Source organism: Schistosoma mansoni, chromosome 2, assembly GCF_000237925.1.
Source record: "Schistosoma mansoni strain Puerto Rico chromosome 2, complete genome".
Lineage (NCBI taxonomy): Eukaryota > Metazoa > Platyhelminthes > Trematoda > Strigeidida > Schistosomatidae > Schistosoma > Schistosoma mansoni.
Genome location: NC_031496.1, coordinates 14,299,742 through 14,323,258, shown reverse-complemented (window position 1 = coordinate 14,323,258; position 23,517 = coordinate 14,299,742). Strand labels below are relative to the sequence as shown.

Here is a 23,517-nt window from a genome sequence, read left to right as displayed (position 1 = left end):
GACTCCTCAACAGTGCTCATCCACGATCCCGCCTCGCGAGATTCAAACCCAGGACCTATCAGAATTTCGGATACTACGTATTAATTTGGAAAGAATTTCGAATTTTCCAAGTAAAGATTTTTCAATGAAAGAAATTTCTCCACAAGTTTTAAGAGCATCGTATTCTGCGACAATTTACCAGATTAATCCAAAATCATTTCCATACTTGCCCAGTCACTTTGACAGGAAGGTAAAAGTTGAAACAAACACCTAATATCAAAAACGAAACAGTTGTAAATGTTTAATATTTGTATCTTGTTTCATGTTCTTTGCATTGGATACAAAGCCATAGCCCCTTCTATAATTAATATAATCATATGCTCACTAGTGACTTCGAGAAGTATATCTAGGAGCTCTAGTGAGAAGTAGTGACCAGTGGAGTTCAAAACCACGTCTGTTGTGAGATAGGAACTCACTGAAGACAATTGGTGAATGGTTGCTCAACTTCGTGGACCAGTTGAAGTTAGACATTAACACCGTTGGATACCAGCTCAGTGGTCTATTGGTTAAGGGCTTCGGCTCGAGACTGGTAGGTCCTGGGTTCGAATCTCGCGAGAGCGGGTTCGTGGATGCGCACTGCTGAGGAGTCCCATAATAGGACGAGACGGCCGTCCAGTGTTTCCATGTTTCCCATGGTGGTCTAGCTTCAATTGACTCACGCTTTCAACTATGATAAATACTGAATGAATTCAATATTCAAGTAGTTGGTAGAAGCAAATACTTTGTAATATCTGTCTGTCATTAATCATCATTTTAAACACTATACAGTTCGATCCATATATTTTAAAATGAGTCAAGGTAAAAGATCATTGGACATAGCTACGACATACATTTGTGAATGGTGAGTATGATTTCAATTTTATTTCGTCCATTTTTATAAAATATTGAAATACATATATATAAACAGTTACAATTTACTGTAGTATTTCTTCGTAACTAGTAGTGGAATAGAGAACATGCCCTTTTCGGGATTTTTTAGTTAATTCCATCTAAATTTCTTACCATAAACCTACTTTTAACAGACATTACGTCCTATTGAAAACTGATCAATGAAGTATCGTGCCAGAGTTAATATTTTCATGATAGACTAATTTATTTAGTTTCACGAATCAAAAAGTGGGAGATAAGGTGACACAAAATGTCCTATTTTATCAACTTTAATGTATTTGTAACAATTTATAGGCTATATTCAAGGTTCAAAAGATGAAGAGTAAATCGTGCTAGAATAAATGCTTACCTTCATTATATGATCAAAACTGCTGACATTTGACCCAGATCTTCCTCTAGAACAGAAATATTTAGAATTTAAATCTTGTTGATCTTTTGTTGTCGAGCCAATAGTAGAGAAATTTGATTTTAGTTCCACAGAATCATTATTTGATAGAACACATGGAACATTGACCAAAGTAATCGGTGATATTGAACTAGGTCCATCTCTGTGCTCACTGTTTATAGACGGGTCTACATTAGTAGTTGCAGTAGTTACAGTAGATGTAATGGAAGCAGTGACAGAAACAGTTGATACTTCATTTATAGGGCCATGCACACTAGATAAACTTAAGGAGGAATCACTAGAAAGATTACTGACTCGGCCTGTATTTCCTAAGCCTAAAACTGGTGTATACGAAGTCCTTAAATCTTCTCCTGGTAAATGTGAATCAATTAGGACTTCAAGAAAGTTCACAAATAACTGGGCAGTATCGGCGTTCTGATTCGCCTGAAATGAAATTAGAAAATAAATGAAGCTATTAAACAACTTTGATGAACCCTACTTGAAACTTAGTTGATTATGGAATTAATGATGTTAATATGTAACCTTAAAATCAATCAATACGAGATTTATCAAGTGACTGATTACATTGATGTGGAATTTTTGTGCAACAGAGAATTAGTATGCGTTTCCGCACAGTGAAGTAACTCAGAAGCAAGTAATAATTATATAATGATACTAACGGTTATTATTAGCAGCTTCCAGCTGAAGAGGAAATTAGGAAAAGACGTTGGAAGTGGATCGGACATACATTAAGAAAATCACCAAACTGAATCACGAGGCAATCCCTAACTTGGAATCCGGAAGGAAAGCGGAAAAGAGGAAGGCCAGAGAGCACATTAGGCCGGGAAATAGAAGCAGATATGAAAAGGATGAATAACGACTGGAAAGGATTTCCCGGGACTGGGTTGGATGGAGAGTACTGGTGTGCGGCCTATGCTCCTCCACGAGGGGTAACAAGCGTAAGTAACGCAGTAAGTAACTGTTATTATTGCTAAAACTAATTGACGTATGATAGTGAAAGTGAAATATTATTGATCACTGAGTGTAAATCAAGAGAGACAACCTGCTGAATATTGAAATATATGATTTCCTTTCCTCTCATTGATTTCTACTCCGAACGCACTGAGACTGATTGCTTGTTATTGCATTCAATAAAGTATTGCCTAGTCTATACTTTGGTTCTCTATTCTGGGTCGTGAATCCTGGATCTGACATAACATGACTAGTCTTATTATATTATCAACGTATTATTGTAGTATACTCGCGCGCGCGAGAAATATTTTAAACCATCCATCATATCACTATTATAATCGGTTATACGAATTCAAACGATGTGAATGTGACCATCTTTTGCAGTAAACTATACAGTTAACATGATCAATGTAAATGCATTCCATTTATGATTTCAGAATGATTAATCTTTCTCGATCTAAGAAATATTGAGTAAGTTAACAATGATAGTTACAAAGTAGAATGTATTTAACAGTTATTATAGTTTAATTCATTGCTTTGATGTGAAAGGGTTTAGGTTGAAAATTACTGTTATAATAAATTTTTTACTACGTCTATTTAGCAATACAAACCATTTAAATTGTAACTCAGTTAATTTGCCAATAGTGATGATAGAGAAACAATAGTCGCCCCTTTTCTATTCATTCACTATGCTCTCTAAAAGAAAATGAGTCTTACAGTACCATGAACGAATCCTTTTATTTTTGAAGCGAAAAAAACAATATGTAAATGAAAAACAACTTAATTATCTATGAATAATTATGAGATAGACTAATTAATAAACATACCTTGGAAAAGTGCCCGGAAAATCTCCATAGACCACCAAAACCGATACCTTGGAATGCAAAGCGAAAGTATGAAATTTAACTTGAGGTAATAAAAGCAATTGGAAAGAGCAATATGACTAATAAGCAAGAAAATGTTTGCTAGCTGTACAATGGTGTTTATAGTTATCTAGCATACCTAAGTCTGTAATCTAAGAGATAAATGTTGAATCGTCTAAAAATAAGATCAACTGTGTGTTCAAGTATCTAAACAACTTACACAACTGTCTGAAGGATGATATGAAACAGAGAAAAATGGATGACAGATGGAAGAAAATTGTTCTGTTGAATAATGTTAACAAAAGGTCAATAAGGGAAAAAATGAACATTATAGTTTTCAAAATTAAAAGGGATATATTATTTTCTGACGGTAATTAAATGAAGCCTTGAATAAAATCGTTTTAGAATGCATAAATCAGGCCTGTTATGTATAAAAATGCAACATAATTAAGTTACTATGTGAAAAAGTTTAGGAAATTCTTCAGTAGGGAAAGTAGAGTGGAACATGAGTTTAGAAGGTAATAACTTTGCATGGCCTATTTAAAAACGTAACATGAATTCAAAAGAAAATTCACTCTGAGTCTATAAGTCCAGTACGAATACATATGTACATAATACTTGGAAACCAGGAATTAATAGAAAACTGTTTTGTCCAATTCCGTGATAGAAACTATTTCCCATTTGTATAAAATCTTCACACAATCACTACAGAGAATAATAATCATGTGCTAACTACTGACTAGATTTCATATGAATTTTCTGAAATTCTAACAGGGTACCGTGATCTGCGTATTCACTTCAGTGGTAAGGGAGATATCAGTTTACTGATTTTAGTGAATAAAGAATGTAATATATTTAAAGTTGACTAAAACCAATAATAAGTATCGTTGGTATCAGTGGTTAAAATGGATCTTATCCACCAAAAGATCAAAAGATTATAGCTTCGAACTCCTGTTTAGATTGGCTAGTTCTTATTTCAATAGTTTTTCAGATGATATTAATTTGCGGTGAAAACTTTTCATATCGTATAAAATCTTGAAGTAGATAAATCTGCCCAGGATCTAGACTTCATACTAAATAGCACATGCTGGTAAACTGAATAACTCAGTGATCGCGCCACTGGTAGCGACACTGAGTGATTTTGATTCTATCATTTTAGAGATCGCAGATACACCTTAGTGATATGTTCGATCCTCAAGAAACCTAATTTCAAGGTTTCTAGTCGATTGCTTTCCACTATCTAATACTTGAATACAATGTACCATAATATCAACTTACTTGAACTAGTGACAATACTACAACTTGACCGATTGAATACAGTTAGTACTAAGGATAAATAATATGGCATTAGTTAACAGTCTCTGTTAAATCAACATGTATCTTTGAATCTTTACAAAAAACACTGTATTAGAGATTAGCAAATCTTCGAAGAATTGCAACTTAAATGTGAATTTAAATTGTAACGAAGGGTTTAGTCCTATCTTCCATTACATTAATAAAGCAGATTACACGTAACTGGAGTACAAACAAGGTTAAGCACAAACAAATAGAAAATTTTCTACTTTGAGAAAGATTTAAAGTAAACAGTTATAGTTTTCCGTAAACTTTAAAAAAATATCGATGAAACATGTAAAATCTATAAATTAAGCATCAATACTAATAACAGACAAAAAATCTTATTATTATTTTATTCAATTTATCGTTTTACAGTGATATCTAGATGAGTAAAGATGAAATAGTATAATTGAGATATTTTTTTATAGAAACAAAGCCAATTATAATGAGATAACAATGTAACACAATTTTCTCAATGGTCTAGATTTTTTTTTATTCTTTGAGATTCTTATAGTAAATCAAGATTTCTGTTTGGAATTGAACCTAGTCAACATATAAAACAAATAAGATTGTATATATTTTTTTTATATAGTTGAAATCATGAGTCAATTGAGGCAAGACCACCATGGAAAACCTTGAAGCACTGGATGGCCGTTTCATCCTATTGTGGGACTCCTTAGCAGTGCGCATCCACGATTCCACCTCGCGAGATTCGAACCCAGGACCTATCAGTCTTCTGATTATATCAATTTATTAAAAAATGCTTTTATGACAAACGCATATATATAAAATAGAATAAAAATATACAAATAATGATAACTTACTTTGTAAATAATGTAATTGTTGTACAGATGTTTCACCATTACTAATCATATTCTGTATGATACTTTGAACAGCACTTAAAATTTTTTGATCATGACAATGTGTTAAAACATAATTAATTTTTGAATCCAATAAACTATGTCTATATCAAATATTTTATTTAAATAAACAGAAACAAAAAATGAATAGAAAGTGTTTTAATCTTGTAAAAATAGGAATAATGATTTGCTTTCAAGTGGGTAATTGACATTTTATTAAAAGTTTATCATCTACAGGATCATATTTTTCCATTTTTTTTATGAACTGCATCAGAATTAGTAGGGTTGATATCAAGAAACATCTCAAGTATGGAATTTTCATTCGGGGATGACTATATGTTATGTAAGGAAGGGTTGTGCACGAACGCTTATTCACTTTTCTTTATACTATGCATAAATCTATTCTGGCAAACTTAATCCATATGACACATAGGCTATGGAAATAAAAGAAATGAAGTTTTAGGCATTCAACTGTATGTGTATTCGAAAGATCACTCGGATGTAGATTGGATCATCGAATGAAAATCTTTATTATTCAACTGATTAAAGACAAAATATCTACTATATAACTCTACAATATAATCAGCTCACGTATTTCAGTCATTGAAATTTTATTATACTTTAAAATTAAAGTATGGTTATTTTAATAACCATATGATTGCTGAATACAAGGAACATTACGTAACTTGTTGAAATTATTATTGCCCATGAAGTATATTAATCTAGAGTTCTTAGATTATTTTTGTTAGTAGTAGGGCCAAAATAACTGTTTCAATGTATGAAAGTCTGAGCAAATATGTGTATTTACTAACATTTTATTCTTATGCAATCTCTTGTACACCTTATATATAAGAAGCCATATACCGCCTTTATATCTAAATATTATTTGACGAAGAACGTGACTTTAAATAGCTTTCTTCTATCGCATGAATAAGTGTATGCATAATATTTGTAATACTTTGTATTAAATACCATTTGGTGCGGAAGAAACAAGGAGTGGTAGTCAGTTTGTGACCAAGCTCTGCAAAATGAAAATTACTTGTATTTGACTAGAATTTGTAAGCTTATTAAAGTCATCTAGATGAAATCTTAGGGAATATACAACACACTGGCTTGAGTCACCAGTACAATATAGCTTGGAATCACAAACATTGATCACGCTGTAATACTATTTTGTATTTATATCTAACTAATAGGACGCATTAATGAAAGTAATAAAAACAATTTTGACTATAAATTCACTTGGTATTGTTTGGTTGAATCTTCTTATTGGTGATCGGGATTGCAATTGATCAGTCTCTTATTGGCATATGTGCATGTTGCCTCGATATAGCCTTAATTCACAAACATTATGAGCAGAGATGGAGATCCTGATCACCAATGGGAAGATTCAACCAAACAATACTGAGTGAATTTAAACTTCACTCCATTGCACAAACAAGTGGTTATCAGGACTCAGTAACTAAGCGGATAACGCGATGGCGTTTGAAGCGAAAGGTACTGGGTTCGAGTCCCAGACTGAACAACAACTCGGATGCAGGCACATTCAGCTGATGAGTCCCAAATAGGACGAAACGAGCGTCCTGGATTCCACTGCTAGCCACTATCCATCTCTGCCTACAGTTTTGACTATGTTTCAATGTAAAATGTATTTCTTCAAAAACTACCATTTTATTATATTTTGAGAATTATGAGTAACCGATTGAACCAATTGATTACAAATAATAACCGACAAACCAACGAGCATAGGTAAACTATGGAAGAAAGATATTGTCATTATTTTAGTCTTAATTAAACACTAAAACTATATTTAAGCTTTAGTTTTGAGGCTATTTGTAAACTGTTCTCTGACTGGATTATGTGTTTCTTTATAAATGATTTAGGTAAATATGAATCTTATTCATTTGAATGATCGAGTGGTAACTGATAGAAAGTTGCTTTTTAGGTCGCATGATTTAGCTGTTTATGTTTACTTGTCGATTTTCTTAAACTGTTTTGGATTCCATTCAGTGAATTTCCTTGTAGGAAAGAACATAGTCAAAATTATGCACACATTGCTTAAATTACATTTGCATCTATAGTGCAAACATTTTGAGTTATCTCAAAAAAATGTGGCCAGAAATTCCGTTAAAAGATTCCTCAATCGATTATTTTTTGGTTTTGTTGCTTTGCTTACTCACACGTGCATGGTTTTTGATTGTACACAAATATGGTAGAAAAAATATTCAGGTTTATTTAAAGAAAATTTACAAACAGCTGAGTCTGTTATTAAAGTTTAAAGAGCATCATATTATTTTAGTAAGATGGTTCTACTTACATGACAGGAAATACTCGAGGAAAAACCATAGAAGCATCTGCTAAAAATTCATATAGTACTCTTGACTCGTTCTCGTCAGTGGTATAACGTACCAAAGTCGTCTTATAGTTGAAAATACAAAAAACGTTACAGTTGACTAATATTGATTGAATTCATTTAAGTCACTTAATATAACCAGCCATAACAAAATCATGAAAAACAATGTTAACTTCCATGGTTTCTATGTTTTATCTTTGTCAAAATCTGTTTGTATTTATAAACTATCGGGTACAGCTTAAAATAAAATTAATTTCACTGTGGTGTATGTTTGTTTATCATTTTGAGGTTGTACAGTTATTCAGACTGTTATTGACACCCAACACTGGTCACTTTGACTCTTGTTTATATTATACCTCTTTAATAATTTTTAGAAAAAATTTTATGGCAATTAGTTCATCAGTTTTATGGACTCATTGAAAGATACAGTTCAAACAATCAATAACTAGAAAAAAAGTTTTGGGACTAATTATTATTATCATTATTAATAGCTTTATTTAATATTATGTTACTAGTACAATATAAAATTCTCAGAACAAAGTATTTCAACAAGTTTCCTTTTCTTATTACTTAATCAGTCCTGATGATTAATAGTGACATCTTGTTGTGATATTGAGCATTCGTCTTGATAATCACTTACTCAGGATTCTTGAATTGTAGTCATACCATAATTACGATAAATGTTTAGACTTAGTGGGAAATGAATACAGTCCACCTTGTCAATTAGTGATTTCCGGTTAGCAGTTCAGGAATCGATCTGATTAATGTTCATTCTTTTAAATGCATTTTGTTAGCTACCATGATATCTGTTATTGTACTTTTTTTGTAATTTGTACAGGGAAAGGTCGTAAACTTTTCATGAACGCTCTTGCATGGGTTATGCGATTAATAGATATAATGATATGTTAAAAAAACAAAACTCAGATAAATTTTTGAAATATCCAGATGACAGGAACAGATAACCCAGATACTTAAGCAAGCCGCCAGAAGCGACAACAAACTACGAAGTGGATGATCCATATATCTGATGAACTACTAATCCTTTCTCTACTACTAATATTTTTTGGAAGTAGAAATATTCAATTTGGTGGGAATCGCGACGACTTTACATACCCTTATACATAAATCACAGACAGCTGTTTGCACGAATCTCACTGGTCAGTTCTCACAATTAACGGAAATTCCTGCCTGAATGATTGAAAAACGCCAATACCATGTTCAATAAAATGGAGGGAGGTCTATAATTAATTCATATCAATAAAAATAACCAAAAAAATTATTTTTGACAAGATTCAACATATAACGGTAATACTTCATTGATTGTAAATGTGTCATATACTGTCAACCAACATCAAAGTCAGAATCTTCAAAAGGAACGTCAAGACAGTAAGTTTTACTGGACGGAGATGAAACTTGGAGAACTACTACAACCATCATCAAAAAAGTACAAGTATTGATAAACAATTGTCTACACAAGATACTCAATGTCCGTTGGTCAGATACCATCAGCAATAGCCTACTGTGGGAGAGGACAAACCAGCTTCCAGCTGAAGAGGAAATTAGGAAAAGACGTTGGAGGTGGATAGGATATACATTGCGGAACTCATCTAACTGCATCACGAGGCGAGCGCTAACTCGTAATCCTGATGGGAGATGGAAAAGAGGAAGTCCAAAGAACACATTGAGTCTGAAATCGGGAGCAGACATGAAGAGGATGAATAGTAAATAAAAACAACCTGAAAGGTTTGTCCAGGACAAAGTTGGATGTAGAATGCTGGTGGGCAGTCTGTTCTCCTCCACGAAGCGTAACAGGCCTAAGTAAGTAACTAATGTGTTATATCCATGCAAAGATCCTTGTTTTCCTGCTGAGCTAAATCGCAGGTTTAAATCCATTTTTACATCTCTGAAATTGCACTAAAAGACATTCTTACTAATGATGTTATTATTATTTATAATTAATTACGGTCATTGTAAGTTGAACTGAAGAATGGTATTCATTCGTATCCATTTTCTTAAAAAATGGCTCCCAGTAAAGTTTATTAAAATTTTGCAAATAATTCTGATAGGTGAGGTAATTTTCACTAACAGCTTGACATTGAATTAAAACAATATAAAATGTAGGCTTTGTACCGCTACTGCGGTACTTCACCTATAGAATGGCCTATATGAATTCTATAGTGATAGAATTCGGGGATAATTATATTTCATAAAACAACCAGAGCTAAAAACAGCTAATTATCTTCAATAGTTACTCTGACAATTCAGAGCATTTGACTAATTCTAAAAATGCATTGACTCGATACCAGGAAAGCGAAACAACCATCCGTAGAGCAACAACTAATGGATGCTGAGAATAAGTGTTATATTTATTGTAATTTTCCGAATAATCTCGAAATAAGATGGTACTGATCTATTATTTACAATTTGTATATAAGTATCGAAGAGTATGAAATGTAAGTATATCACGATTGATAAAATTAGGTGAGGTCTGAAGATCGTCACACATGACACCTACAAAACAGTTTAACCTCCTTTTCTACAATATAGATTTCATGCTTAAAACGAAACTACTGTGGTTTTTTCATCGATCCTCAATCAGTAGACCAAGCTTTAATTGTCACAATATGAATATTTCACAAATTTACAAAACGTTTTAAATAGAATAATATTAAATGCATTAATCAAATTATTTCATGTAATTTTATATAGTTAAAAATATCTCCACAAAACCCACTTTTAATATTTCATGTAAACTTACCAGTACAGCAATAGTTAAAGCTTGAGTTGCTTCGTCTGTAAGGATACTTGGATCAAGAAGAACTCCGGTCGATGTCTTTTGTTCAGTTTGAATGGGGTTAGGTAATAACTGTTCCTGATGATTAATTTGATTTTTATCCTCACTGGCATCATCGAACTCAGTTCCATTCATAATCTGACTATCGACTGTTTCGTCTCTGGTTTGACTCAAAACATTACCTGATCGTTGTTCAGTGTTTGAGTTAATACTACCACTTGGCATGCATTCATCAATAGAACGTGAACGCAAACTATCTGTTGCACTTAAAATTGCATGACGTTTAGGGAACTGTTGACATGATTGTTGGCTTTGATTCTAGAGAAAAAAACGAACGGTATACATATGTATTAGTTGATATTGAACATTTTCTAAATTGATGTATGAAATACTGCTTGAAATAAAAAACACAACTATTTCTTGATCTACCAATAAGATCAATCAACGATTGTTTTAGATAAACATATATCTGTTAAGAATTTCGGAAGATTGGACGAATAATATAGTTTCATGAGTTTGTTTGAATCGTCTCACTGATGTTTAGGACTGCAACTGATCAGTCTATTATTGATATATGTACAACCTGTGCGGATTGCCTTATATCACAAGTGGCTATCTGGACTCAGTAGCTAGTGGACAACGCGATAATGTTTAAAGCAAAAGGTACTGGGTTCGAGTCGCAGAGAGGATATCAACCCTTACGTTCGGCTGAAGAGTCCCAAATAGAACGAAACGCGCATCCTGGATTTCATTGTTAGCCACAATCCATCTTTGCTTATAATATATGCATAGATACTAACGTGTTTTGAGTAAGTGCATTTTATAAATTACAAATAACACACACATCTATACAGATTGAGTTATATAAAATACACTTTAGTGAATCGTAAACACTGAACTAATTGCGTTTCTTTTATTTCTTATTTTCAACTGCCTAATTTTAATGAAGAGAAATTACACAAATCATTAATCAAACTAATTCATGAGATAAAAAAGAGAAAGAATAAAAACTGAGTTATCGAAAATTCACAATCTAATGAACAAGGAATCTTACCATCTCTGATATCGTATTAGTTGTTATCTGACGATCATTTGATGAACGAATCAGTTGTTGTTGTGTTGTATTATTGTCTGATGACAATAAATTGCTTGTATAATTTGACTCAAATCGTGGGCGATTAATTTTCTGATTAAAATTTGATTGGATAAAATTATTTGGCAATAATGATTTAATGAGACTAACTGAATTATGACTACGTGAATTTGACTGTTGAGGTGATGATAACGTATCAAGTAAACTTTCATTAGATCCACCCCAATCAGTATGATTAGTTGAGTATATTGTTGCGTTTGTGAGTGAGGAAGAATTCTTAGTTACCATTGTGGTATTATTAGTATTATTACTATTTTTATTTAATTCTTGTTCATTTGTACCAACAAGTGTACCAGGTATACGAAATTTCAATCGACATCGCTTACGTACTTCTTCCGATACTGGTAGCAGAGCTGTTAGATAAGCTATACTTTCGTGACTAACTTGATATTTATCACTGTAAATTTGGTAAATCAGCAATTAGATAAAGTTTTAAGATGAAAACAAAATAGACATATTTAGATACTATCAAATAATTTACTTGGATATAAATATATGATGATGGTGTTGGATGAGCAAGGGAGAAGAAAACTAACTGGCTAGTTAAAGATCGGGGCTTACGTTAAACAACTGAAATATTAGACTTACTTCCGGTGTCAAAAGTAAGAGAACAAAATTATTAGAGCAGAGATATCTAATATGATACTAAGTATACTTATCAATTGCAAACATCTACATTTTTACTGTTACCAATACTTAAGAGTGAATTTCAGCAGTTTCTGTTGGAGTATAGGACTCCTTGAACAAACGCTTTGCTTTGGATATTGGTTAGTGAAATTTAAGACTGAATTTGGATTAAATTATCTGTATCTTAGGGTTGATGTTTACCTACAGACGTGAACTATATACACAACACTTTAACATTAGGGAGTTGTTAAAAAGTGATGTATTAAATCACTTTTATTTAGCGAATCGTTAATAATTTGGAACAAAAAAGAGTTCTCTGTTGTTGATCAGTTATAGATTCACTACTACTTCCGTGCACCGATAAATTAAAGAAAAAAAAGGAGTCTGAATAAGAAAATAGGAAGAAACTCTACTGAAACCATTCAAGTCACTACTTTATACAACCTAGTCCCATCTGATAATAATATTTTCACTCAATTGCTTCACATAAGTAATTGAATTTGATTTTTACGATATTCAAAGCTAATTTTAGTTTATTTTGTTGACAACTATATTTATAATCATTAGTCACGTTAAAAATATACCAAAAAAATGGTTGTTTTCTTTGTTTATGCACTAGTATAATAAAATATAAAGTTAATAAGTACTGTGACGTTATGTTAACTGTTTATCATTAAAATTACGTATTTAATCATAAGTTCACTAGTTGAAATATTAATCAATTAATTATCTACTTTACCAATATATATCTACATTTTGCGTAAACTAAAAAATCTATTGTTTTGTGGCTATAAGAAAACCAAGTGACCAGTAGAGAATCCAGTTTGTTCACAAGATGCTTCACATACATATAGTGTATCAACTCATGTCTAAAAATACAAGGAGTGAATATTACTATTTGGTTAGCTACATAAAAAATCAAGTATAGCTACAAGTTTTTTTATTCTGTTTAGTTGATAAATGCAGTTGTGAATCAAGTAACTTATTGTGTATTGCTGTAGGGATATAGCTTCTTTATTATACTCACTCGGTAATAAGTCTATGTACAGAAATGGACTAAATGTTACATATCAAATATGCTAGATTTTCTTTGTAACTGCACACAACTAACAAGTCAAAAAACGTCTTATTTATATCTCTATTGAGTCACAAATTCTCACAGTTGTAAAGTTTCTGAAGCCTGAGTTTTCATGAAATATGCTTTCCATGTATATGTCTAAACGTTACATTTAGGGCATCAGTCTCCTAAGTTCCAGTTATTAATTATAACGTTAACATGTGAATACAACAATGTAATTGCATGGTCTATCTTCTAAATAATTATTTTAACTCAATAGTTATTACTCATGACTTACCGATTAATTGGTTTTGCAGCAATACCCAATAGTAAATTCAATACACGTATAGTTCTAGCAACAGTTTTTACATCAGGATGACGAAACCCTTTCAGTAGATGACCGACTAATGCGAAATGAAAGCTATCACGAAAACTAAGACCAACAGCATGATCCATTTGTTTATATTGTAGAATAAACTGTTCTCTACATCGCATCATAATACTACTTAATGACTAATACAAAGACAACGACAACAACAGCAATAATCACAACGAAGAAAACAAACAAAAGACAAATAGAAAGGTTCAAAGAGTTATAGCGAAATTTTTTAAATAATTAATCATCAAAATGTTTAAATATAGGTATATCTTGACATATTTAAATGGCGATGTGTTCGGTAGTGTTTTTAGATATATTTGTATTAAAGGCATTCTTATAACCTATTTCTTAGGTTAATGTTCCAATCGAGACTTTAATACAATGCTCACAATCTCAAAGACAATCACATTATTTACTAACCTACTACTGAGTTACAATAACCACTGTATATCTCTAATATAACAAGATTAGTATATTTATTTAACTGAAATACCTCATAAACTAGAGATGAATGAGAAATTTCACATATTACCAAAGATTATACACTCCTTTCATGTGGTATCATGGGTTAACTCAAATACAATAATTAACCAATATCTCAAAATGATTACTGTCTACAGTATGCAGCATAATTGATAGAATATAAATTGGATGAGATATTGCTTAATATCATACATGTATATTACATATAGGAATCATTCTGGGTGACAACATTTAAAAGTCAGAACAAGAAAAAATATGTTGTTGGATCATCTGACTACGTTTGAATTTGACTAAACTAAAATTTAGAAATACTCATTTTAATGCGTTTAAAATACTGTTAACTATGGCTTATAGTCCTAGATGATTGTTCACATGAGCGGTTGTAAAATACAGGCCAATCGCTTAATGAGATCGATGTATACAGGAAAAGTTGTGAGTCAGATGTGGAGAAATTTGAACACTTCACTTCTACTTGGAGTTTGTGCTGATGATGTCGTTCAGAAGAACGATGAAAGCTCCACGACCAAACTATCCAGCTCATAGAACAAAACTCCACCATAATCGCCTAGTGGTAGTTTCACAAACTGTGAAAACCAGTCAGATGGGACTACATCCGTCAAGGAGCTCCAGTTCCTTCAAGATTCCAGACATACCTTGATGAGGAGTGCCAAATAGCGCGAAACCTAGGCTCAGGTTTAATGTCAATTACCTCTTACCATTTTACAAGATTTTAGAATATACAAACAGGAATATTAAGAAGAATATTTACAGGTTAATCGATAAGAGTCAATATGAACGTGTTTCAAATGCATCCCCAAGTACAACCTACCATATATAAATAAATTTCTGACAATCGTGAAGATTTCATGTTATATCAAGCTGTAATACAAATGACTTCAAACACTGTAGATTATTTGTCAGGAGAAATGATAATTTTTTAAAATTTGTAACTGCAATGGTTTTAAAAAATTATATATATATACAATAGAATAATCACTTACATCACGTTCAAATGTTCCATTCTGATCCAATGTTAATAAGTTTTGTTCAAGTAAAGCTAATCCAGCAGCATACAAAGAAACTTCATCTAATTGTAAAATACCTAATGCAATCCAAAATAATGGTTGATGTGTTTCTGAATCTGATGGTAGCAGAGGTAATAGCCTCGTTAAACAAATAATTATTGCTTCAATGAGGTAGAGTTCTATTAAAAATAATAAAAAGAGGCACAACACACTATATTTATACATTAATCAGAAAGTATCAATTATAAAATACTAATTGATATTAGGGGAATTGAGCACAGAATAACTTTTAAAAAATGGCCAGTATCCAATTCAGCAAACGAAAATGTTGTAGCTTAGATCAAAAATGTTTAATTCTGTGATCACAGTGATGACTTTCTGGAACCTATCAACAGGTTTTCTCGAATTAGCTCTTGTGGAAAATTGTTTGGTTGCAGAGAATTCTTTCATAAATGATTAAAGACAGCTAGAGAACGACTGAAAATCTGTCGTTCAAAGGTTTTTAATTGAAATAGGTTCTTAGTAAATGAACCGAATCCAACAAGTATATAATGCAATTACTTAATACTTTTAATCATACATAACAAGATAAGCTTATAAGTAATGAATAAAAGAATGTAGTAAACAATTTTGATAAGAATATATTACAAACAAACAAACCTGCTTGTCCAGTATTTACAGTTTTATGTCGTAGATCTTTTTCCATGTTCAATTCATTTGCATAAGACGCTAATGCTCTAGACATTATACGTAATAATTGTTTAATGTCCGTATCAGTAAAACGTTTACAAATACATCCAAGCACAATAATAGCACGAGGTTGTAAGGCTGGATTATGTTGAAAAGCGAATCTATGGTAAAAAAAAATTATGAAAAAAGTATTTACTAAATTAGATTAATAACGAAATATATAGTTTTATAATGTTTAATTTGTTGGAAAAAAGTGTTTAGAGTTTATGTGAGAATCGATAGTCATGTCATTTTTCCTTCTTTGACAATTTATTCATCAAGAATTAATGATGTAGACACTGATGAGTGTCTGATAATAGTAATCAGGTAAAGTTTGAAATATTATTAGTGAAATAAACCAATGCATTAGACGTCAGGGAGTATATTAATGAGGAAACACAGTTAACTGTTAGAACAGAACAGTTAACTAAAATAGTCAGAGATTACTTCGGAATATTTGGAGGTAAATATTATTCATATTTTAAGCCAAAATGCTTGACGGAGGCAGTAATCTTAGATAATGTAACCCCTGGGATTTCTTCAGCCAATAGCCGTTTATGATCTTTACCTTATTGCAATAAATGGCTTTATCTATAGAGGATAAATATTTTCTTATTTCGTGTTAATTACTTTAGACACAGGGTATTAGGGAATGATGGTAAATCAGTTGATGAGGTCATGAATCTTCATCGACTGAGATGGTTAGGCCACGTGTTACGAATGCCTGAACACCGATTACCAAGACGCGCTATGCTGACTAGTGTAGGGGATGGTTGGAAAAGAGTTAGGGGCGGCCAAACCAAAACGTGGCATCAGTGCTTCAAGTCACTAACTTCTAGTCTGAGCCATGTTGGTAGATGCAGACTACCTGGTTGGGGTTCGCGTGACTATCGTAATCAATGGTTGGAGGTGTATACACTCTTTATCTTCCCTTAAACCTTAAGATTACAATTGCTTCATAACGTTCTTCCTTCCTATACTATATCCTTATATACAACCTTGCTTTTATATACTACCACCACTAAATTAACTAGTTCTATGAACTCGGTGTTCATCTTGTTGTGCTAACGAGGTATGGCAACTTGGACGGATGCATATTCGTGCCTGGTCCTACATTGTAGCTGACTGACTGACTGTTAATTACTTTGAAAGTTTCATTAATTCCCGACAAATGAATCAGAATGTTCATTTTAGATGTTCTGGCTAATATATCAGCATACATGATCTTTGATAATTTTTTTCATCCATGTAAATGTATATAAAAAATGGTTTAAAATAATTAAATAATAGAAATATTTAAATAATTTTTTTAAAAAAAAACAACAACAAAGAATAAGTTACTTTCGTGCTAATTGTGTCCATTGATCAAGCCAATGAGTAAATTTCGGCACTTCTTTAATAACTAAACTCATAATTTCTAATAATGTATCAGTAAGAAATTCCAATGAACTCAATGATAAACGTTCGGGTTTATTATCTAAACTATCTAAGGGTATAGATAATTGTGATATCGCGTGGTTTGGTAAATATGATGATGATGGTACGCCTGTACAAGGATTAAATACATGAGGTACTATAAATTGACCTGTTTGATTTAATCTTAATGAATAATTATCAGAGAAAGTGGAATTAACTTTATTTCCTGGATTTAAATTGAACATATCATTTGAAAATGAATGTTGTTTTTGGTGAGGATAATTATATGGATTTCGTTCATAATTGTCTAAGGAATCATTGATTTGTCGGTTGCGTTGAGATGTTTCAATTGATGTTGGTATTATTCGTTGATAAATATCTGTCTCTTCACAATTATCACTAATCATTACTAAAACTGGACGAATATTTCGAGTGAATTCTGGCTTTTTCAATTCAGAACTTTGTAAACTTGTATCTTTTTTAGCACTGATTAAATCTACACCATCAACTGACATTGATGTACATGTACCACCGCTACAATTACTACTAATACTGCTACTACTCCCTTGACTATGATGAAGATTTGACATAACTCCGATATGTCCAGTATGCGGGGGAATGTTTAACGCTACAGAACCTGTATGAGATGAATTATTAGGTCCAGCTGATCCAATTAATAGACCGGATCGTTCACCTGGACGAAAATGTGGAAATGCGCTAATAGGTGCACATTTAACGTTTTGTATGCCAAACACCTCATAAAATTTTGGGAGAGTAAATTCTGCAAGAAGTTGACGAAGCTGATGAACTGTTTTTTCTGTAGACAAAATAATGACGTTTAAAAGAAAAATGATTTAATTTATTTATGTTATATGAAAATGAGAACAGTTATCAATGTTATGAATAGAACTTTAGATCTAAAATAAGCTACATAAATCATTAGTATTACAGTCGTAACAGAGTTCTTACAATTTTTTAATCTAATTAAAATCTAGCTCAAAACTGATAAACCAATCTACATTCAGTTTAATTCTGCACAAATTTCAAATGATCACATCTTCTCTTTAGTTCAGTAATCAAAATAAATAAATGTACTTTCGTTTGGAATCCTTCTCTTTCAATGACATAAATGTAATCCTTGAATAAATGATATCGTAAGAGAGAAAAATATATATATTCACTTAGTAAAACTGGATTTTATTTTTATCCATAGCAATCAAAATAGAGAACTCAGCAAGTAGCATATTTTTTGGTAGAGTTTCGTTACGTGAGCTGGATAATTTGGTAGTAGAGCTTTCATTGTTCTTCTGAACAACATCACCAGCACAAACTTTAGATTGAAGTGAAGTATTCCAATTTTATAGCTTTTCCTATCGACTTCGATCTTGATTGGTTATTGTTGATCTATAATCTGTCCACGACCATACTAACCTGCTCAGAGAACGAAAGTCCACCAAAATCATCCACCTAAGCTACAAATCTTCAACATCTCAAAGTGAAATAGTGAAACGTATGTTTTATATGCATTGAATTTGATTAAATTTGATGAAAAAATTAACACAGGAACGGTAACATTGATATAAATCAATTATGAAAGAGTTTTGAGTACAACCATTAAGTGAGGTCATCAATCGTTAGTCATTAGGCCATAATGAAAAAGTCTAAACTCTACTGTTGAAGTAAATAATGATGAAGCAACGTTTATTACTCAATAGAAATCTAGAAGAAAAGCTTTCTGAGAAATCTATGTCCAGCTCACTACTTTAAATAAAGATCACTAACCAAAAGCTTCGTAAATTATTTGTATTGATCATGTAAATTTATCGACAATTTTTAAATCAAGAGAATCATTTGTATGATATACAACAAAACTGTATGCCGGCACTGTATAGAATAAAAAATCTTTATATCTAGATCACTAAACAAAGGCCTCGTAACCTATTTTTATATATATCATGTATATTCATCGATAATTTTTAATTCGAGAGAGAATTGTTTGTATGTCATACAACAAAGTACACTACTAAACGTGTGTGCCAAAATTGTATAAAATAAACAGAACAATTTATAATTATTATGCTTTACATTAGAGTATAATAGTACTGTTAAAATTAGATATCATATTACAAGTGAATTATGTTAATGTTAATGAAAAGTTATCAATTAATGCATCAAACGGACAGTTGAAAATAGTTAGAAACATTTTGAGAAATATGTTAGGTGCTTACTATCTTCATCTTAGTTAATCAACGTGCCGTCATAAACAGAATGAGTATATAGGAACTAGATATTCAATTTAGTAATATGGAATCGTAAAAATCTTTTATTTCACATCATTAGGACAAAATCAGATAAATTAATATAATATTCCAATCCAATTATTTAACTCACCAGAAATTTGTTTAGCTAAAGATGAAGTACACAATGAATGAATAACATTGATCACAAATCCATGTACAGACGCTCTTAGAGATAGTGGACCAGTACACACCAATAAAGTAGCAATATGAAATAACCGAGGCAAATGTGTACATACTGGAATAAAAATACATATATGAAAATAACTTGCATGTTGTATCATAAAGATTTTGGAAACGAAATTTTTAACAATTTTTATTCTCATCATTTGCTAGCATTATCTAAATTTCAGCTATGGTTATTAATAATGAAGATTAACAAATATGAAATCAATTTATTGAGATCCGAGGCATATAAATGCAAATAAAAGACGTGTATATGAATACATTAGACAGCTACTGATCTATACAAGCTCTTTAAAGTCCTGACTGCTTCAATAAAGTATGGAGTCACACTACTGCTAAAACTTACCCAGCAGCTTTGGGGGTGTACGAAAATAAACCAGTTGAACCTAAATACATTTTACCCCAGTTCTAGACACTTACCAATGATGATATTAAAGATAAGCCTTTGGAGAAAATTAGCGAGCATCTTGCTTTTATAACAAAACCTATTGTTGATGAAAATTATCTTGATCAAAGTTACATATCAAAGCAAAATTTCTACTTAATATTCTGAAATATGTATGTAATAATAATGAGTTCTTTTTAACACATACAGCTACTACTATTTTAATAGTGAATAACAACATTATTTTAAGTATTTCTATAAAAGATAATCAACTGTATTGCCATGTGGCAAAACTTGACATAGTTAAACAATTAGCATTTTCGGCAAGCCAATGTTTTTCTATCACTCATTGATATCAGCAGGATAATCAGAATAGATCAAGAATCGCTGGACAACCATTTAGTCCTGATTCTAAACTGATCCTTCTGTTCAGATGAGCGAACAACCACAACCATATTCATGAATATAAACTTATTGAAAAAATACATAATTTTATTATTCTGAACACTTACTATCTAAACAATTATTGAACGATAACATTAATAAATACCGTAGCAACGGCGCAGTTTCTGGCCACAATGGATGTTGTTCCAATAAGGTTGTTGGCGCAGAACACGTCTTTTCAATAAACTGTATGAGAAATCCGACAAAAAAACTAATTTCTTTAGAAGAGGGAATAACTACAATGATTAGATAAATTAATGTAAACATGAAAAAAGTTGATTTAATCCAAAGTATATAAGTATACATACTCACACCAAGAGTAAATGACTCTATGAACCAGTGTCGCGTAAATGGTCTTCTCTTATGCTACCTGGGATCACAACTCAAGGTAGCTTAAGTATGAATATGAGTAAAATAAATTCCGACCACTTGATTTACTGAAGCTACACAACCCTATTAACTGATTTACCAACCAAATAATTTACGTCTAACCTCAGTATTACCTATATGATGCCTCTAGCATACGTTTCTAATGCTTTAAGGATATCTTTATTCGAATAATAGTAAGCATTGTTTATCATACACCTCCACAAACCAACTGACAAACATATAGTAGGGTGGTGTATGATCCACTATTGTTAATTTTGTTTGTTCACGGACACATAATTGTTGTTCAAATTGTTTATATTCAGATAGAAAATCAGCATAACATTCCAAATAAAACCCATTAGAAACCTATCTTAAACTACTCCATAGAAAGAGTAACCTTCTGGTTTATGAGGTTTTAGTGAAAAGTAGTAACTTGGGTGGTTGAAAGTTGTCATTAGGACCTAGATTTCACACTAGTTGGTACTTATCAGCAAGTATCTACAATATTCGGGGAAATGGTGTTAGGTTCAAATAACTTGGACTGTGAAACTGGGTGATGTGGGTTAGGATTTCAAGGACAGCGCAACTTCCCTGAAGATTGAAAATACGCCCTCCTAAAGAGTGTCAATAAGCAAGAAATCCAGGTCTAAAGTTTCCTGATGACCACTTTCGACCACTTTACGTCAAAACTGTAAATAATCTCCATTCGCTTACACTAGTGATCACATTACAACTTGATCGACAGAATTACATCATCACCACTATCGATGTTCATGTATCTTAGTTATAGGTAAAATTGGCTTACAAACAAAATAAAAAACTTACACGACACAGTTTAGATAATACTTTCTTCGATACAAGTTGCTTGTTTACAGCTGCCAGTGCAACTGATGTATCAGCCATAATCTCTGCTTGTAAACTGCCTAATCCACAACTAACAGAACGTTGTATAAAATTGTCAAGAACAAGTCCTAAAAGTTGTGGAACTTGACCTAATTTTCCCCAGATTTTTATTTGAATTGATGGATACATTTGTTCTTCTTCAATTGTTAAAGTAATTAACTTGTCAATTATAACATTTACCTGAAAAATGTAATGAATTAAAATATATGACAATCCGGTATTAATAAGTCTCTAAACCATTATGTGTAATAAGTAATGGTGTCACTTATTCTAAATAAACTAATCTTAACATAAAGGAAAAATTTACATGCTTCCTATGAAACCTCAAACTATGGAATAATAACTGAATAAGAAACAGTTAACACCAAAGAAAAAATTATTGTCGGACCTCTATTCCGTTTCGTAGTGAAATGTTGGTAAATTTATTTCATGTACTACTCACTAGGTATGGATATAAAAAGTTTGAAATTTAATAATCTGGGTGATCTGGAGAATTTCACAGATTTCTAGATAGTCTATATAATAACATAAATCCAACGGTTCTTAAAAAAAGCATCGAATAGTGATATGAATCTTCCCATTTCATAGTGAACACATGAACGACTTTAATAACTTCAGTCACTTTGAGTGACAGCGCGACGTGAACATCATAAGTCAAATCTACTATGAGATTAGCATTGTACGATGTCAAGTAATGCCAAACTGGAAAGATTCAGCTATATAAGCCTCTTTAACTCTCAATAGTTCTTCAGATGCATTTTTAGCAAAAACAATTCTGTCCCAAGATAGAAAATAACCCTGTTTTAAGCTTTAATAGTAAGAAGTTAAAATTATTTTACGATTGAATGTAACTAATATCACAAAAGAACTTACTTTTTGTCGTTTAGAATCATCCGAACGACAAAAACGTGTTAAATTAGGTAACCAAGGAGTAATATATTCTAAACACAAGTGTTTCATTTCGATACTTGAACGACTAAATCCTTGTATACATTCTTCAAGAAATTCTAATGTTAAATGTGGTTCTAATTGTGCTAGACGATTACTTATCTCTGTAATAAATAATGTATTATTTCCAGGAATACATAATCCTTTAGTTTCTAATAATTGTCCTTCGATTTTCAAATTAAATGTTTGTGTCAAAGCACAAAGTAAGTTGTAAGCAGCTGATCGCAGATTTGGATCGGAACTCCCTAAATTAAGTAATGCCTAAATTAGAAATAGAATAAAAAAACTAAATGGTGTGTCAAATCTTTCATATTATATATATGGTCAAATAAGAACAAAGTGATTTTTTGTAACTGTGATTACTGTCAGTTCTCTTTTGAATTTCAATGCAAAGTAAAATACTGAAGCAAATGCATTCCAGGATACATTTTTCCGTGACAATAAATCAAAGTAGTCTGTTTTCTTGAAGCGACTCTTGATATGGTAAGTTTGACTATAAAAAGGAAATGTCGAGGAAGTACCGCTACACTCGAAAATACCTAGAACCTTGAGTTTAAGTAAACAGAATCATAGAATTTATCACCTTAATTAAAAACTAATGAGTTCGCGTACGTCAGTCAATGATAA

At 31.7% G+C, this 23,517-nt stretch overlaps 1 protein-coding gene and 2 non-coding genes across 3 annotated transcripts in view; 2 read left to right on the top strand and 1 right to left on the bottom strand.

Annotated features, from left to right (window-relative positions):
- Smp_148460 (putative neurofibromin) overlaps nucleotides 1-23,517 on the bottom strand; it is a gene marked incomplete at both ends in the record, with an annotated part of 92,036 nt that overhangs the window by 1,871 nt on the left and 66,648 nt on the right. Inside the window, 15 exons of the mRNA XM_018795782.1 lie at nucleotides 1,277-1,756; nucleotides 3,112-3,158; nucleotides 5,307-5,446; nucleotides 7,660-7,760; nucleotides 10,454-10,807; nucleotides 11,544-12,039; nucleotides 13,625-13,839; nucleotides 15,190-15,392; nucleotides 15,874-16,064; nucleotides 17,284-17,488; nucleotides 18,053-18,175; nucleotides 19,750-19,893; nucleotides 20,739-20,856; nucleotides 21,865-22,122; nucleotides 22,816-23,151. Coding sequence (XP_018650060.1) covers nucleotides 1,277-1,756; nucleotides 3,112-3,158; nucleotides 5,307-5,446; nucleotides 7,660-7,760; nucleotides 10,454-10,807; nucleotides 11,544-12,039; nucleotides 13,625-13,839; nucleotides 15,190-15,392; nucleotides 15,874-16,064; nucleotides 17,284-17,488; nucleotides 18,053-18,175; nucleotides 19,750-19,893; nucleotides 20,739-20,856; nucleotides 21,865-22,122; nucleotides 22,816-23,151 — 3,411 coding nt within the window. The remainder of the gene's footprint in view (nucleotides 1-1,276; nucleotides 1,757-3,111; nucleotides 3,159-5,306; nucleotides 5,447-7,659; nucleotides 7,761-10,453; nucleotides 10,808-11,543; nucleotides 12,040-13,624; nucleotides 13,840-15,189; nucleotides 15,393-15,873; nucleotides 16,065-17,283; nucleotides 17,489-18,052; nucleotides 18,176-19,749; nucleotides 19,894-20,738; nucleotides 20,857-21,864; nucleotides 22,123-22,815; nucleotides 23,152-23,517) is intronic.
- Smp_tRNA_00165_Pseudo_CGA.1.1 lies at nucleotides 528-599 on the top strand. The gene has a single exon. It is a non-coding gene (tRNA).
- Smp_tRNA_00237_Pseudo_TTG.1.1 lies at nucleotides 6,798-6,864 on the top strand. The gene has a single exon. It is a non-coding gene (tRNA).